The sequence below is a fragment of the Nicrophorus vespilloides genome, unplaced genomic scaffold (genome assembly GCF_001412225.1).
Source record: "Nicrophorus vespilloides isolate i.1.1-1 unplaced genomic scaffold, Nicve_v1.0, whole genome shotgun sequence".
In the NCBI taxonomy this organism is placed as follows: Eukaryota; Metazoa; Arthropoda; class Insecta; order Coleoptera; family Silphidae; genus Nicrophorus; species Nicrophorus vespilloides.
The window spans coordinates 1-19,044 of NW_017096080.1; the positions used below are offsets into that span (position 1 = coordinate 1).

At 36.4% G+C, this 19,044-nt stretch overlaps 1 protein-coding gene across 1 annotated transcript; it reads right to left on the reverse strand.

The window, feature by feature from the left end:
• Positions 1-409: 409 nt before the first annotated feature.
• On the reverse strand, positions 410-17,968 carry LOC108569448 (immunoglobulin superfamily member 10; the record flags this gene model as incomplete). Its single annotated transcript, XM_017931001.1, is given in 8 exon segments — positions 410-443; positions 536-649; positions 1,314-1,475; positions 4,215-4,370; positions 4,538-4,825; positions 10,451-10,711; positions 17,202-17,396; positions 17,791-17,968. Coding segments are annotated over 8 exon segments (1,388 nt in total), but the record flags the coding sequence as incomplete, so codon positions are not given.
• Between the last annotated feature and the right edge of the window lie 1,076 nt (positions 17,969-19,044).

Consider the following 19,044-nt stretch of genomic DNA (forward strand, 5'->3'; position numbering starts at 1 on the left):
AAGAATATAGTAAGACTAATTATGTTTCTGAAATTTAATAAACCCTTTTAATGCGATTTTCGGTATATTGCAACTCATTGATTTAGTTTTATGCAGTTTTAAAAAATTATGGAACGTATCCTTTATTTTTATACGTGTGTCTAGTCCTTTTTTGTGCGATTTATTTTTATTCGTTTTCCTGTGGAACGTATATACACCTTCAGATTAGGTTTCGATTTGTGAGTGACGCGATAGAGATGTAATGAATAGGAAGCAGAATCGCGGAAGTAATTAGTAAATCATATAGCAACATCGAAACCCAATTAGCCTCAATCAGAAGTAGAGTGAGAGGTTCGTGGAAAGATCGATGTGGATGGATTGGCGGGTGGATTCGGAGTGGGTGAGGTTAGGTCAGGTCGTCGTTACTCACCTATCCAAGTCGGACGGCTTGAAATCACCTTTCCCTGCGGACAAAGAAAGAAAAAGAAAACGAAAAGCGTGAGATAAAGATGCGAAGTGATGCATTTCACTGGAAGTCCGGAATTAGATTACTTACGTGCAAAACAGCATTTCTCCGAGCGGACGGCGTAAATGAAGATGCAGAGGAGTATCACGAAAGCGGCCACCGAACATCCGGCCAATGTCACCAGAGTGCTCATCTGAAGAGGCTCTGAAATACAATTTAGAAAATACACGAAATAATAAATAAATAAATCTCAATATATTTATCATTAATTACAAGTAAAACTATCAATTTTGAGTTGAAAATGAAACGATATTCGGTAATATTTTATCTATTATTTTCACTTTGAAAGTATAGTATTGGGGTATAGTAAAAGCTAGAAGAGAATAATGGTTGGAAAAATAGCACGGTCAACGTTATTTAATAGTGAAAGGAAAATAGCAAGGGAGCATTGCCGAGACTCTGAAACGTTCTCCGTTAAGTTAATTTGGAAGACAGTGCATCACGATTTGTAAATATTTAAAGAATAATATGTTCCGGATGTCGTTCGGATTAAAGTGGCTCTGAGCGGAATGCGATAACGGCGAGCCTTTTATCTGCAGGTTACGTGACCGGCTCCGCTCTTCGGGGCTTTCGGGATAGAGAAAGTAGGATGAGGGAGGTGGACTAAGTCGATAAAGCAATCGCGATATGGTCCGGTCTTCTTAAGACACTCCTCCTAAATAAATATGGATCTTTTCGGATGTAATAACGCGTATTTCTTTCCTGTTTTTTTTTCTCTCTCTTAATATTGTTGTTGATTTCTTTGAAGTTGACGCTTCTTCTGTGGAAAAAGTGTGACGGAGAGAGTGAAGAGAAGGATTTCGCTTACCGTTCACGTATAATTTGACGGCGTGTCTGTCCGTACCTCTGTCATTCTCGACAGCCAAATAGTACGCCCTCGAATCCGTCGACTCTGCTTCTCTGATCTTCAACGTCGCAAGATAACAATCCTCTCGCTCCTCCTGCATCACCTCGTCGACACTGTAACGTCCTGAAACCGAATAACAAAATATAAATATTTTCTTTCAAACATTCAATACACCTAAAAAATAAATCATCCTTTAACTCAATGATTCCTAAACTGTTCCCAAACCACAAATCACTATTAACATTGACTTGGGGTGCTTCGAAAAAGTTTGGGAATCGCTGCTTTAGCTTATTTCGCAAGTTCCTTATATTTAAAAAAAGAAAAGAAAAAGTAGTGAGCTTAATGAATCGATCAAGCAATTTCCAAGATGTCATTCGTGGATTTCAGGCAGCAAGCTTTTTAATCTGGACAAGTTAATTAAAAACCTCCGCTCGGCTCGTTTTAACTTTGCATTTTGTTTTGCGCTTATTTCCGTTTCGTTTTTCCTCCCCGTAATTTTCCTGTTTGTTTATGTTTTTTTCTCTCTACTCTTTCTTTCGGTAAACTTAATGAAGTTCGAGTTGATAAAGCCGCTTCTCGGCGCGGGAATTTATGTAACGCTGAATTTCGGCGGTGCTGAAAAATGCAGTCTGCAGAGGCGCTGTGTTGCGTTCCCACAGCTCTTCGGTGGGGAATTTTACGAGGCACGAATATTTGCGTCGAAAATTTAATTTATATTATAAGGACCGAAAACCGCAAACCGTCAACAAAAAACAATGCAATTTTTGGAATTTTCGTAAACGAATTAGTGGAAACGTATTAATATCACTTGGGTATATTAATGACGTAATAAATGGTGGATCTGTTCATTTTTTTTTGCTAATTATGATATGCACTCGAACTTTTGCAGAGTGTATATCCGGAGGAAAACATAACTCATCCGAAAAGTGGAACAGAATACTGGAATAAGTCTTATATAAAGTTATCGAACTCTTGAAATATAGACGCGTTTAAGTGTGTTTGTGGTCAAGTTGTAAAAGCGTGTGTTGGATTACGGTCCATTTCCGTCGTTGCCAACTCGAAAGACACCAATATGTATCCACGGTATACATGTGTATGTGTGTTCATGTCTTTCTTCCCTTCTTTATAACTTTATTTCCGTCCTCTTATCTGTTCCCAGTTTCATTTTAAAACGATATACTCGCCTATAGTGAAGTTGGCTATCAAAGGGAGATACAAAAATAATAACTGCAGCACCTAAACCTATATATTTATATATACTTATGTGTAAGATTAGGAATGAGTTTGGAACAAAGGAAGGAAGACCAAAAAAAAAAGAGGAGTCTGCGTCTGGATTACCCGCAGCGTTTAGATAAGACTTTATATTGGTCTGTAACTTATGTTCATCCGGCGGATAGTTTGCATTTTATTCACCGACTTAATCCCAGAACGATTACATTTTAAAACCGCTCGGAAAGGGATGCGGAAGGAGCGGAGACAGCGCGGACCTCCGGAGGGCAATTCAGCAAGGCCGAACACGCCCGGCATCCTTCTTCCCTTCAATCTCCATTTAAAAGGGAAAAGGGATATTAAAACGGGAAACGCAAACGTACCAAGAAAAACAGAATAAAATCAAGTGAAGGAAGGATAGGGAAGAAAGATATAAAAAAATAAATAGATGCTGGAAGAAAGCGGAAAACAGTTCAATTAGTTAAAAGTGATTACGAGCATCCATCCACCAATTACTACCATCCTCTTACGATGCAATTAAAAAAAATGCATGTTTATTACATCCACAATTTGTTAAGATCAGAATCATCTTTTTGCATCAATATTCTTAGCAAACTTTTTTATAAATTTTCAATGAAAACAATGAATGTAATCTTTCTTAAAACTATAAAGTAATTGCATTAAAATTATGTAAATGATCGATAAATAAATGTTGGATGCGCCAGGTAAAAAGGAATGTAAATGATGTGAGGTTTTAATTAGGAAATAATTAATATAAGTATTCAGATGGATTTCGATAAAATGTAAGTGTTATTTTCTTTTACCGCCGTATTTGGGATTATTACGAAAAACAGAAAAACAGAATAAAATCAAGTGAAGGAAGGATAGGGAAGAAAGATATAAAAAAATAAATAGATGCTGGAAGAAAGCGGAAAACAGTTCAATTAGTTAAAAGTGATTACGAGCATCCATCCACCAATTACTACCATCCTCTTACGATGCAATTAAAAAAATGCATGTTTATTACATCCACAATTTGTTAAGATCAGAATCATATTTTTGCATCAATATTCTTAGCAAACTTTTTTATAAATTTTCAATGAAACAATGAATGTAATCTTTCTTAAAACTATAAAGTAATTGCATTAAAATTATGTAAATGATCGATAAATAAATGTTGGATGCGCCAGGTAAAAAGGAATGTAAATGATGTGAGGTTTTAATTATGAAATAATTAATATAAGTATTCAGATGGATTTCGATAAAATGTAAGTGTTATTTTCTTTTACCGCCGTATTTGGGATTATTACGGTGAAAGTTTGGTAACTTTAACAGCGGCCATCCAATTTAATTTTCGCAATTCGCCGAGTGCGAGACTCGTTAGGGCGGGATCCTCCTGTCGACTAAATAACAACAAAACTGGATGATTCGCGCACTCACACCTCGCTTTCTAACTAATTAAGTCGTGGATGAGGGCGGTTAAGGGTTCAAATTTAAAGCGACGACAGGAGGAGGATGGACGATAAGGAGGCAGGCAACGTTCCTGCTGCGTTGATGATCTTAATAAAAGTTCGCTCAAGGATGGAGGATAAAAAGTGGTTTAAGGATAGGATGGGGACGGCGTTAATTATTAAATAATAATTAATTTCGTACCCATTTCGGAGCCGGCCTCGAGCCTCAAAGAGCCCCACTCCCATGCGACGACCCTCGGACGAGGATCAGCGCACACCACCAAACTTATTTCTGCGTCCTGACCCTTCTGAACCACAACCTCCGGCGTAGTCGAATGCCTCAGAACTTGCGGTGCTCCTGCGAAAACCCAAAACCAAACTTATTGTAATCACCAACACTGTTACTAACATTATTATTATTCTAAAAAATAAAAAAAAACAAACAAAAAATAACATTCACAACTTTAATCTAATTGATTGATGTCAATAATAATGAAATTATTTAGTAATAAGTATTGTATTTACCGACGACTTGAAGAGCGATCGCCTCGCTCTGGATGGTGCGTTCGGTGCCGCCAATGATGTTGGTCACCTTGCAGACGTATTCTCCTTGGTAATCGTAGGTGACGTTGGGAATGTGCAGCTTCGCCTCTCGTCCTCTCTCCAGGATAACGTTCGAAGGTGTCGGAAGTCTCTGAAGCCATTGGTAAGTTGGTTGGGGATTGCCTTCAGCCACGCACTCAAAACTCGCCGAAGAGAAGAGCAGAGCCGTAGTCAGCCTATCCGGACCGACGGACAAAATCTTAGGAGGATCTGCAAATCATAATTAACAGCAACATTTAAGAAATTATCTCAATTTTAAACAAAAGCTAAGTGAAGAATGTAGATTAAAATAAATTATGCATATTTCATGCTGAAATTATCAGTTCTTATTGGATTTCCATTGACGTTAGTTATGATTGAATTGATCATTACAGTCCGATAATTATTGGCAATTAGGGAGAGCGCATACACACGTATCCAGCTGATCGTGATTGATCGCTCGTTATTTGTGTGTGGGCGAGTATAAATATGATTTATCGGCACGTGATTTATCCCATGCGACCATACTAAATCTTCCGGAAAGTGTTAAGATCGCAAGCGATTACAACTTCCATCCTAAACCAACAGCCAGAAGTATATATGTGTGTGTTCCTCTCTCTGAATGCGTAGGATAGAGAGAGAGAGATGAATGCGGAGATAGAGAAGGCCAGTTATCAAATTAGGAGACGCCCCATCCTTAATTAACGAACAAATTACATCCGAACTACACAGATTCTCGGGCACTAATCTGGCCCAGCAGCGCCCAAGCGTTAATTTATATAAGATTATGCAAAACCCTTTTAAACGCCTGTTTATCACGTCACCGGATTTAATTGAAACTTCGGCACTCTCCATCAATTTCGATAATTGAGCCCCAATACTGCCCTCCCTTTTTTTTTTACGACCACGTTATCATCATCATCATCGTGATCATCGTCACGCACCATTACTCGATTTACGTCCTCCGAAAATAAAAATAAAACACGAAATTTTAATCAAATTAGTAAATTTAACAACGGTGTGTTGATATATCAGTTGTGCCATAAAAACGTAATTAGTCCGAATGAAACAGCAAATTACAATAGCCGCGCGCGCTCAATCTATTCCCTGTAGATTTGGCTGTAACATGCATATATACAACATTCAATTTGTCGCTACTAGTTTATGAATGTAAATCAAATAACTAAACTAAAATAAGCAAATAGATTGTATCATTTTCTGCTAAATGTATATTTTTAAAATTAAACTTTAAAATTCTTTAACATCGAATTACACCGTAATTGCGTCACTAATGGAACTGCACTCACTTTATATTCTATAGCTTCAACATGAAATATTCAATTTCACTAATTTTCATAAAATATTATTATATAAAATTTATGAATTCTTCTATAGTATTAACAATAGTTTTATTAATTATTTCATTTTTTTTTTTTTCGAAGAACATATTTAAATGAGATTGGATAAAAAGTATACTCTTATCCAATTATTTTTAAGCTGCGGAAGCCTGATGGAGTTGAAAACTGTTGCGCGCTTACACTTTTAACTCGTTTCCTCTTTCTTTCCTCTAATTTTCCATCTATTCTATTCACGAGATGGGATTCTCTTTTTCTCGATAAATAAAAGTGCATTTCAGATGAACGAGCGAACGGAAGTTTCCAGCCGCAGGGATTTATAACGATGTTATGTAATTATCGTTCGCTCCGTTGATGGAAGGAGTAGGATGGAAGTGAGGAGTCGGAAATAAGCATTCAGTTCAAGCAAAAGATGATAACAGCAATTCATCCCAGTTACTAATAGTTTCCATATAACTAAACTCAATTTAGTACAAAGTAGTAAGAAAAAAATCAATTTAAACTCACTAATAGTTGTTTTATTGCAAATGTTATATGTACGTTTTTTATTGGTTGAATAACACGTGAAATATTTCGCGCCGTATTTAACTGTAACAAGTTTAAATTTGATGGCGTTTCTCTTAAAGTACATAAGGAGCGCTACAATGTGTTCGGGTGTCTTACTTTAATGCCGCATTATCCTAGTTTATGTTCCCATTTTTATTTAATATGTGGTCCAAATGGTCTTCGAGAAATACGCGAACATCTGCAGTCAGAGCAGCTGAAATATTGTTTTTCAGTTATTACAAATCCACTACATAACATTTTTCAGCTCTTCATAACATGTTTTCTTTTACTATATATTATTATACTGATGTTGTTTACAATTTATTTAAAAAAATATGGAGATTAATTTTTTTACTTGAAATTCTTTGCAAACAGAGGAAATGCACAGTTTACAGCGATTATCTCATTTTAGAGGCTATTTATCCAGGTTTATTCGCTATAAACAACTTTTTACTAGAGTTTTATGCTTGTTTCAAGTTATGGGAATATTTCCGTTTCTATTTTGTTTGGTTGTACGGTAATTTTTGTTGCGTTGGGAAAACTCGAAGGTTGGAAGGAGTGCGGTTAATAGTCTCCTTCTTTGGAGGAAATCGAGTAGAACGGAAGTAATTTTTAATCGAAATGCAGGTCGCTCTGTGAGCAGCGGTAATAAATATTGCACGAAGAAGGGATTAAATAGTTCATTAGCTGCGAGGAATCTATTATTAAGCTATTGCAGGGTAATAAGTCAAGCGGATGGGCGAGCTTTTGGTGTAGGTCTTGGTGATGTGCGGGTGGGGTATGTCTGGTTTCTTATTTCGGACGTTGAGGCATGTGTAATGGATGAAAAAGGAGCACGCGATGCGAACCGGTGGAACAATAAATATGCAGTACATCCTGGGCTTGAGAAACAGGAATGCCCGCATCGCGCTATGCGCTTCTACACTGAGGTCCTTGCATTTGCATATCGTGTGTACTTTGCAACAAGGTGGCGTAAGTCATCCTGTGAGAGGGTGGTTGTGTTGTGGAAGGCCTCCGGGCAGAACGAGAAGGGGGATGATCGTTAAAACAAGAAAGTGGTGGAAGTGCATCAGACCTACCAACACCAGGCATCCCTGTTCTCACTCTCATCAACTACTACCGAACGTGAACCAACCTACACCGTCGTCTGCAGCCCGTATTGTGTTTCCCTATTAACCTAATGGATAGTAAAGATTGCAAATGATGCAAACTGCCGTCGTCGTCGCCGTCTTTGTCGTCTACTCGGATAGCTCGACACAGCCTCATTCCGTCCGGAACTGCTGGCACCAAATTTACTGGATCATCGCCGAGGATCAGATTATCCCTCACCCATACAGAACATACTTAATATGGTCATTGTTTTAACCTTTTTGTTGCTCCAAAACCAATTCAATAGTTCAAAATTATACAAATGCAAAACCAAACAATTTTTACAAAATATTACCTATTCACTTCATAATCTTAACGTTTATTTTGGAACGGATTGAGTATATATAATAAATTCAAATTATAAAATGCATATTACACATGGATTTATATGGCAATATTCGAGTGGGTAAAATGGAAAGTTGGCTTAGAGAGAGGGAGATAGAAAATTAATTAGCAAGCGACTGCGGAAATGCCACTTACGTAATTAATAATTCCCGTAATGTGCGACGGAGCTGTGAGGGGTTTTGATGGTCCTCGCAGCTTCGATTATTAAAACACACCTGGTCGAATATATATGTGTGTGTGTGTATGTTTGAAGAGCAACAATTCCAAGTAGTTTGGGGATGAGTCTTAATTAATCCATTAGAACGGGATGATGGCAACGGGATTCGGCTTTAACGGCCAAACTTGCAAAAATATCCAAGTCCAATTACCGAGAATACGTGCACCTGCTGCTGCTGCTGATGATATTAAAGTCACGCACTTCCGGTTTTCGGAAGAAACATAATTCGAAAATTGATTTTCTTTATATCAAAAAGATGAAATGTTCAATATTTTTTTAGAAATTCAAAAATAAATTATTTGATTGAACTAGGTTTTGATGTAAAAATAAGTTAGTTCTTTAGTTTGTGTTTATTTAAAATGTTATATGTTGTGTAGTTCGTTATTATAACTGGCAATTAAAGTATTGTTTTCTCGTTTGACCGTAATGCAAAATTGTTGTTTGCACGAAAGGTAATTTAATATATTTTCGCGATATGCAAATCCCGTGTTAGCGTCGTCGTCGTCGTCGAGTAAAAGCGGAGCAGAACAGCAAAACCGAAGGAAAACAGAGGGATGGAAATATGTTTGTTGAATGAGACAGAAAGGGAGACAAACAAATGAAATGTGTGTTCTGCAGGAAATGCATTTCATCCTTTTCGTTTTGTCTGCGTGTGTTCATAAATGCAAACTCTTTCATTTTTTTCCCCCAATCTTTTTGTTTTATTATTTTTGTCTCTTTCTCTCTCTGCGTCGGTGTGTTCAGTTTCTCTGTTCATCTCTCCTCTCTAAATTTAATTTAAAATCTCATCAGTTGGTCCCATACTACAACTCTCTCTCTATCTCTCTCTTTCTCTCAGCTTCTACATTTGAATATTGTAATTGGAAACTAAAATTTTAATTTTAATATTCATTAATATTATTTTCGAGCTGAATAAAAGGACATCAGCGTCCGCAAAGCTCGCTTTTGCGAATGCAAAAGGCGCACCTTTTCTTTTTTTTCACTGTTATTATTATTATGATTATTTCGTTACGACCTTCTGGATAAATATTTACCCGTGCATAAATATAAATTGGAGGACGGTCTTGGAATTTTCCATTCACCTTTTCGACGATCACAATAAATAATTGATGGTGGTCGCACAGCGGAGTTGAACTGTGCAGAGAAAGGTTTTGAATTGGTATTTGGAGGTGGTCGGAAGGTGCAATTCGCTTTAAGGATTACGGTTTGATTAGGTCAACGTGCAAAATCAATGTTTGGTTTACGGTCGTGTAGATAATGTAGTGTGCTTAACGCGGCCTTAATCTAACGATGTTTGGCGGGGCGGGGACTTTGATAAACTCCCTGCGGCCCCTTAAAATTTATCATCCTCTCCCTTCGTGTCCCTTTATATCTCTCTCTCTCTCTCTTGTACTCTATTTCATCCCTAAATCTCTCTCTCTCTCTATATATTATCCCATGGCAACAGCCGAAAAACAATTATGCAATACCCCAGCCGCAATTACACGGTTTATACTTATGGCCTCCTCCTACTCTTCCTCTCCATGCGCAATTCATTAGCAGTTATCCTCGAACCGATCGCCCATCAACATCAAAATACACATATACCAATACAGAGAGAGTTGCATTGATTGCGTATTAACTTGATTCCAGTTTTAATAGACATACCTTCCTCCCGATGCAACACTATCTGTAATCCGACCGTAATCCGCATTAATTACTGCTCCGTGATTACTCACAAAATTGATGGCCAAATATTCAATCGAATTTAACATTTCAAATCATTACTCATAAAATAAAAATTAGTTACATTCATTTATATGTAATCAATTTTATCACTTTTCAATTGACTGGAAATTTTCAATTTCTAACTGAATATTGTTGATATATGTTTTGCTTGGATGTGGAAATCTGGGGAATCTATTTCCATGTTTATTTAATTTTCAGAGGAAATGGCACGTGACCGGAAACGCGGGAAATCGGATTTAGTTCGCGAAAATTCGATGGACTTGGTTGGCGTTATTGCATCGCCTTCGTTAATGATGGTTCAGAGAGATGGGAGCGAGTCTTCCGTGCTGCGGAAGGGAAGAAAGTTGGACGGATGATATTGCGATAGGAGCGTTAGGGTTCGCCCACCCGTCGCCTGCTGCCCGACTGCTTCCTGCAGCCCTGAGTGATCTATTTGTAATTGGTTTCCGGTCTCTTGGAGAACGGAAGAAGGAGAGGAAACGCGGCAAGCAGCGGTAACAGCAAATCGAAACTTACACTTGACGTCGACGTGCACCCTCACGGGTTGCGATTCCCCAGCCTTATTCCTTGCGTGACAGGTGTAGAGTCCGGCGTACTGTCTCACAGCAGGGCTGAACTGCAGGAGCTCCTGCAGACTGGCCGGCTGGTTCTGTCCTTCGCGTTTCCACACTACAGCAGCCCTAGGGTTCGCGCTCACCACGCATCGAATAGCCACAGAATCCTTCAGCTCCTCCACGTCCGTCGTCGGAATGCCGACCAACCTCGTCTCCGGAACGACTGAAACATGCAAGAAGAAATCATTAGTCTCGTTAACACACGCACGCACACTTTTCGATCTTAATCCGCTTGTTAGCGAGCACCGACAATTTGCGTGCTCAAATCTAGACGTTCATCGCCAATTAAATGTGTTGCTGCGGCTTTTAATTACAACCAGGTGCAACTCGATAAAAAGGAATTGCAAATAGAAACGGAAACAGCGAAAGTGCACGAAATTAATTTAACAACAAAAAAAAAAACAACAACATAAAAACGTAGTGGAAAATGAGCCGGATCGAGATGAACGCACACAAACGCGCAGCTGACCTAATTCCCCCATTGCATGACGTCGAGTCAATCCACACCATTGGATTTCCTTTCAACCGGAAAATGTACATTTCATGCAAAAATCCACGAAAATAGAAACAGAAACATTGTTGAAAAATAACATAAATTATTGCAATGTATTATAAATAATGCAAACATATTAAATTTCATTAATTTTAAGCACAAGTAGAAAGAATTTTGTTAAATTATTATTAAAGAAAAAAATATTATTGTTTATTTCAAAATTTTAATTAGAAATAATTTATTTTTTTCCTCATCATAGGCTTTCAGATTTTTATTAAAACAAAATTCTGAGGTCTGTCCGCACGCATTCAAGTAAATCCACAAGCAGATTACCACTGTTTATATTCATCCTTGAATTATGCAGAACGCTAATTACCTTGAGCTGCTATATTCCTTTGCCCGAAAATCCGCGTTTAATTAAATCCAGACGCCGCTATTCTTAATTCCCTAATTAGCAAATCCCCCCAACCCACACATTCATAATGAATAACGATTTTTTGGAAAATCGAAGCAGAAATAAATATATATAAATAATGAAGAAAAAAAAAGGGCAACGGTAATAATGGTTACGGCATTAACGCAATTACGGAAGGAGCGGAAAAGGTACGTGCACGGAAATGCCAATATATTTTTAGGAAAGAGTGAGCAGCGAATGTGTAAGTGAAAAAGAGTGAGTGAGTTAGTGAGAGGAACGGACGTTGAATCCGTTATTGAATTGGTTTTCATTATGTTATATTGCCACGTCCGCATTTCCCATTCCGCAGACATTCCGGATTATTGTTACGTTGCGTTTTACTTTACGTGAAAAACATCTGCACAAAAAACGCATCCGTATTTTCGCCCAAGGAATAGTCGTCGCTTGCTTTTAACTCGGATCGTTGTTGTTACTTATTTTTGTTGTTTTCTTTTGCATCGAGTGTATAAATCAAATGTAACTGCACGATTTTTTGAAGATCAATTTTAAAGTTAGTTCAGAAACTGAATTTTCAATTTAAATTTTGCAATTCTCTCGTTTTTTTTTGTTTGTTTTTGTTTGTTGAATGTTGCAAGTTAGTTTAGTTGCATAACTTTTAGCAGTTGCATGTAACCGAGCTGCGTTCTCTTTATGAAATCAAATTGAATTCCCGGCTCCGGCTTGCTGCGATCCGAAGTTTGTTAAATAAATTAAAAATAGGCGTCGCAAACTCAATCAAGGCTCTATTGAGGAAGTGTATGAATCGGGGGAGAAGAGGGGGGTTTGATCAACAAACACGGTGAATTTCCGCTTTGATTAAAAGTTGCGTTAATTGCCACCGGCGGCAGCATAAATAAGAATTCCTTCCTTAATCTAGCCATCGCATGATCATCCTTTTTAATCGTCTGCAAAAGTTTCTCCCATGGTGATAAAACTTAAACATCCCGAAAAGCAATTAAAGTCGCATACACTACCCTTTCCACAACAAACCTCTTCCACACTGAAGAAGGATACACGAGAAAGTTTAATTAAAGCGCATTTAATGGGTTATTAAATATATTTCTCGCGCTCCTTTCCGCCTCGATTACGTTCTATTTATCAATGGGAACAAACAGAGTTTCAGCAAAAAAAAAATACAAATCAACAATGTAACAACGGGAGGCGAAAATATTGCGCTTTCAGCGTGTTATCAGTTTGATTAGTTATTTTTTTTTGTTGGGTTGCTGAAATATTGCGCGCCTCGCTTTGTCCATCATTTATTCACAATAACAGCGAACAAACAGCGGCGGAGCGAGAGAGTTTGTTACGTGCCCTTCTCTATCTCTCTCTATCTCACACATATTTTTTTCTCTCGCCATTTGTAAATTATTGTAGGAGATGGTGGATGCGCCGGGTTCATAAATATGCAGGAGGCTGCGCCGTTGCAGCCGATGATATGGATTACAACACCTCGTTTTCGTTGTTGTTCTTGTTGTTGTTGTTGCTGCTGCTGCTGTTGTTGTTGCATGCTAATAGTATTCTCCCGGTGTAGATGAAGGTGGACGAGGCCGTGCGCAAACTTGGTAATAAGTCCGGTTTTGCATCTAAATAGCGGCTCGCGACACAGCGTTATTAATTAATATTTATACGCTAATTTATCATTTCCACGGTGCACCTAATACCCCCAAAATCTTCACTAAATCATAAACCCCCCGTCGCCGGCCGCAGACATTGACACACAAACGCACAGTATTATATAATAATTTAGTTTCACCGTTCATTATTTCAAAAACTAGTTTAATTTACCTGAACTTAATATCGCTTTTCTTAGAAGAATTCAATTATACTTTTTTTTTTAAAGAAACAACGGTATTTTGTAATGCGCTACGAGGTTTTCGTTAATTAGCGGGAAGAAAGGTAGAGTTAAAAATCGCCCGCCGCCTGGAATGTAATTAAAAATCGGGGCGAAGGAACGCCGAGGTAATTAGAGTTATGAATTATTAAAGGTGTAGGACCATAAATATGCTTATAAAATTATAAATGCGAACAATTGGAGATGCGAAAGCTACCAAATTATGTTTGAATGATGAATGAAATAACTTTTGCGTTTATACAAAAGTTTGTACACGTTTAATCGCGATGTGTTTTTGGTTGATGTCGCGACCCCTCATTAAAATACACGGTTTAGGCCTAATCTTTCGCGGCCTATAAAACTATCCCCAATAACTGGATTACACGGGTACATCTAGACGTGACAAACATAGATTTCAATAAGAGGATTTATTGCGATGTAATCCGTGCCCTATGCGCGATATTTGCGTATTCAATTCGGGTTTGCAACACCCGTGCCTTCAAACCCACCCCATTCCCATCCACTTTTCGAACATTGCCACCTAACCACCCGCGCTCGCCGATCTGATTGATTTCGCGCCGCCCTCTGCAACCCACGCGACCCTTTCGTGTATCAACACGATGTATTTCGGTGTAAAAACATACGGCCTTTTCACATACACACACATAACGTCGACAACAAACACAAACTCACCCCAAAAACAAAAAAATAATCGAAAAACAAAATAAAACGCGCAACCCTTTCACGTAGTGAGTGTCCGGATTTTCCATTCACAATCGCGAACGCAAAATAATTAATGGAAATAAAAACACCCCACGGGCTCAGTGATAACGCATATAGTTTAAATCCTCCAACGCGCAAAAATACCCACAACCACACATACATATATATATATATATACAAAGAAGCCTTCTGTTTTATGCAGCATGCAAAATGAAAGCAACGTTTAGATTATTTTTTTACAAAACAAATTCAAACATTTGGAACTAAATCAAAATTCGAAAAAAAAAAAACAAATGAATTTCACTTGATTTTACATATTATACAAAAAAAAAGTCAAGTGGGCTGTCCAAACTTCATACGTCTTTTGACAGATTTGACAGAGTGTCAGCAGAAGTGAAATTGTTACATAAATTACGTCCAAGTTAAAGAAAACTATTGTTAAACTAATAAAAAGTCATGTGAGTAATTTATTTATTTAATTTTATAATAAGTAAATTGGAAATATTTTAAATCCTATTGATAATTCGAAATTTTAATTAATAATTTTGTATTTGAATGAAATTATTATACATTATTATACAAAAAAAAAGTCAAGTGGGCTGTCCAAACTTCATACGTCTTTTGACAGAGTGTCAGCAGAAGTGAAATTGTTACATAAATTACGTCCAAGTTAAAGACAACAATTGTTAAACTAATAAAAAGTCATGTAAGTAATTTATTTATTTAATTTTATAATAAGTAAATTTTAAATATTTTAAATCCAATTGATAATTCGAAATTTTAATTAATAATTTTGAATTTGATTAAAATTAGATTGAAGTAATAAAAAAAAGTTATATTTGAATGAAATTATTATACATTATTATACAAAAAAAAAGTCAAGTGGGCTGTCCAAACTTCATACGTCTTTTGAGAGATTTGACAGAGTGTCAGCAGAAGTGAAATTGTTACATAAATTACGTCCAAGTTAAAGAAAACAATTGTTAAACTAATAAAAAGTCATGTGAGTAATTTATTTTTTTAATTTTATAAGAAGTAAATTGGAAATATTTTAAATCCTATTGATAATTCGAAATTTTAATTAATAATTTTGAATTTGATTAAAATTAGATTGAAGTAATAAAAAAAAGTTATATTTGAATGAAATTGTGCAATTATGTAAGTGAACAAGAGCGAAACGTTTTAAACAATTGCATTGTGTGATGGGCTTTGAAGGGGCATAATCGAGGGGATGAGTTGCTGGTAAGATCATTCGAGCGGTCTCCGGGCGTTTAATCATCACGGCCAGCCCCGGCGTCCGGCGCAGATAGTTTCCGAAGATGAAAACCGCCTTCCGGCAGCTGTCACTTTGAATTTCCGGTTTCCTGTTTCCGGTATGCGCGGAGCGCCGGACATTCGCTAACGAAACGGGAATTTCGCGCGCGCGAATTTCGAGTGTGGAGCGAGAGAGAGAGAAAGCATCGACATTTTTGCTTACGCAATTATAAATTTCGAAATTTTAATTGAATTTCCAACGTCGTTCCGATTATACTGTTTGTTGTTGAGCAAATAAATAAATAAATGTGTATGTATATATGGAAATAACAGCGTTAATTAAATAATGAATCCCTAATGAAATGGGGGAACGATCGCGTAATGAAATGAGCGCGATTTAATTAAGGTAATTGATCAATCGTTATTAATACACACTACTACTGCACGCTGCCTCGAATATAGCTATGCTTTCTCTCATATACTTGCACGCACTGCTTCATCTTCAATATTTGCATAAAACCTCCTCTGGTTTCCGTCGTGATGAAATCGCCGTATTTGCCGTGCAATTGTGGAATAAGTTTCGACCGAAGATTTCTGCTTCTTGTTTTCCATCTGAAGATCTGTTTATTCTTCGAACAAAGTGTTCTCTCTCTCTACATCGTTATGGAAATGCATTTGGAAATTAGTTTACGTCGCTTTCAGCGTAAATCGCCCGAGAAGACGAATTAAATATGTATGCAGATGCGATGCTAATAGTAATAGTGGAGGCAATTCGGTTCAGCCCGTTCCAATTCTATTTAGACCTTTCCCCCCTCTATTCAAACCCCGAATCGATTTAGTCCAGAAATCGAGAAATAACATCGTTTCCGACTCAATAGAATCGTTTTCCTTTATAGGTCATGATACTTTGGGTTAGGTTAGGTCAAATCATGTTCATCTATTAACCCTTTTCTAGTTCAGTATTAACACATTTCCAATTTTTTTTTATGTTTTTTATATTAGAAAATGATGAAAAAATACTTTAAGAGTATGATTAACGCAATTGAAAGAAAATTTTCGTGTACCAAATGTAAAAAGCCATGTTTTATCAAAACACTAAATTCAGATTGTTTTCAAAATTATAAAAGTAGTGTCACTAAAATCACTGTAACTTGTGAACTAAACGTCAGTTTTTTTTATGTTTTTATATTAGAAAATGATTAAAAAATACTTTAAGAGTATGATTAACGCAATAGAAAGTAAATTTTCGTGTACCAAATGTAAAAAGCCATGTTTTATCAAAACACTAAATTCAGATTGTTTTCAAAATTATAAAAGTAGTGTCACTAAAATCACTGTAACTTGTGAACTAAACGTCAGTTTTTTTTATGTTTTTATATTAGAAAATGATAAAAAATACTTTAAGAGTATGATTAACGCAATAGAAAGTAAGTTTTCGTGTACCAAATGTAAAAAGCCATGTTTTATCAAAACACTAAATTCAGATTTTTCCATTGTTTTCAAAATTATAAAAGTAGCGTCAATAAAATCACTGTAACTTGTGAACTAAACGTCAGATTGCCATGAAATTTTGACAGATGTCGTGTGAAGGTTGGTACTTCCTAAAAATGATATGGATTTGTTGCCATCTATATGTCATTCTACGAACTTATTGAGTGAAGATTTAGATTTTTCTTTAATTAATTTTATGATAAAAAATTCATTTATTATAATTTTTGAAGAATGAGAGTATTTCGCGAAATATTTGCATTAAATATGAATTTAAATTAAAAATTTTAGATATTTTGTGAAAATATTTTGATCATTCACTAAATATAGAATTTGAAATTTAAAAATATATTTATTATTTGTTATATATTTATTATGGTATACGTTATTAACGAAAAAGAAGTGCTTACACATGACATCCAAACGAACTTCAACTCCACTGGATTTGGTCGGATAAGATTCGTGAACGGCGACGCATCTGAGGGTTCTTCCATGATTCTCCTTGGAGATGGTTAACTCGAGGATGGAGGTCGCAAGCCAGGTTCTCGGGTTATCCAGTTCGGTGCTGTTGCTCTGCCTCCTCGTAGGAGTGATCTCATTTTGATCTGGGAAAGAAAAAAATTTCAATTCACGTTCGCATAAAAGGGCGCATCGTAACGTTCGTTATCCGCCGGACTCCGGCGCGCCATACGCTGCACTCGTAACTCTCCTTCATACAGCGCAAAATTGAACATCTTTTTATAGTTTATCGCGAAAGAAAAAGCAATTTAACCTTCGAGATATTACGTATCTATTTTTCCATTGTTTAAATTGCAATTTGTGCAAAATTGAATTAGAATTTGGTATGAGAGAGTTTCGTTTTGGTGGATGCGTCGACATTAATTCGTATTTTGGGGTAATATAAAATGCTTTCAGATAATTTTATCCGTTTGAATATAAAGGGACTACGTTTCTTTGAGTGAAAAAGAAAAGGTTGAAGGGAAATGGGAGATCCCTTACCAAGAAACCATTTGAGAACCGGAGGTGGATTTCCGTAGTGCGAAATGCACTTGATAACGCCGACTTCTCCGTGAAGGGCGGTCAGATTGTGTCCGGGCAGGACCTGGGTCGCATTGTACTCGATCCTCGGGGTCTGCGGTTGAACTGAAACCAAGGAAGAAAAACAATGACTTAACATTTAAACGGAAAGAAAAGAAAAGAAAACGTTTCAAAGACTTAATCAATTTCCTGTACGTGCTGTTTACTTAATCAAAACGTCATCGTTGCACATACACACACACAAATAGAAAGAAAGTGTGTAAAAGATTATGAGTGAGCGAGAGAGAATGATCACACGATATTAATTAATAATCTTTCGGCCATTTAAAAGGTGATTAATTATTTGCGAAATTAATTGAGCAACGTTTCCTCTTTCGCGAGAGTATAAATTTATATACGCGGCGAAAGAGATTAATGGGATCAAATAAATATAGCGAAAAAGGAGCGAGAGAGAGAGATGAAGAAGGGTGAAAAAAGGGAAGAGTGAAAAGAGAAAAGGATTTGATTAATAAGTCCTGATTGTGCCTGCCCCCTTTTTCGGAGCGTCGAGTGCAAGAGATGGCGAGCGAGGAAGGACGAAATGAAGAGAAGAAGCAGGAAGGAAAGTGTGTAAAGGAAAGAGACAGCATGAAAAATAAAAAAGGGAAATATATTTATAAAAGCCCAGGAGAAAATAATGCGTCAGCCGCAGCGAGCTTTAATGAAATATTTTATAACTCGCGATGCCAACATGTTCCGCAAATTATCTTTATCCTGGGATTGGAGAGGATCAAAAGAAAAACATCACTGTCCATACAAATTAGAAAGTAAAATAATTACTTTCAAAGGAAAAGAAAACAGATAAATTTCATGATATAAATAAAATATTTTAAAATAAGAGTTTACATTAATAATTTCTAAAATTTGTTATATGTTAGATTATTAGATAATGTATATAAGAAAAATAAAGTTATTACTGTATATAACAAAACGTGATTTTTACGAATTTGTAGTAATTTTAAAAAATAAAAATTATAAATATAAAATTAAGAAAATGTGTGTTTTTTTTTAAACTTGAATTCTAATTGAAATGCAATGGTTTTAAATTTTCTATTCAAAATATAAGAGTTGAGAATAAAATTAATATATTATTATTATTGTAGTAACTTTGACAGTTTTCGCATTAATCTCTGTCCAATATAAAACTATGAAAATTTTATTTTCGCAAAACGTGAA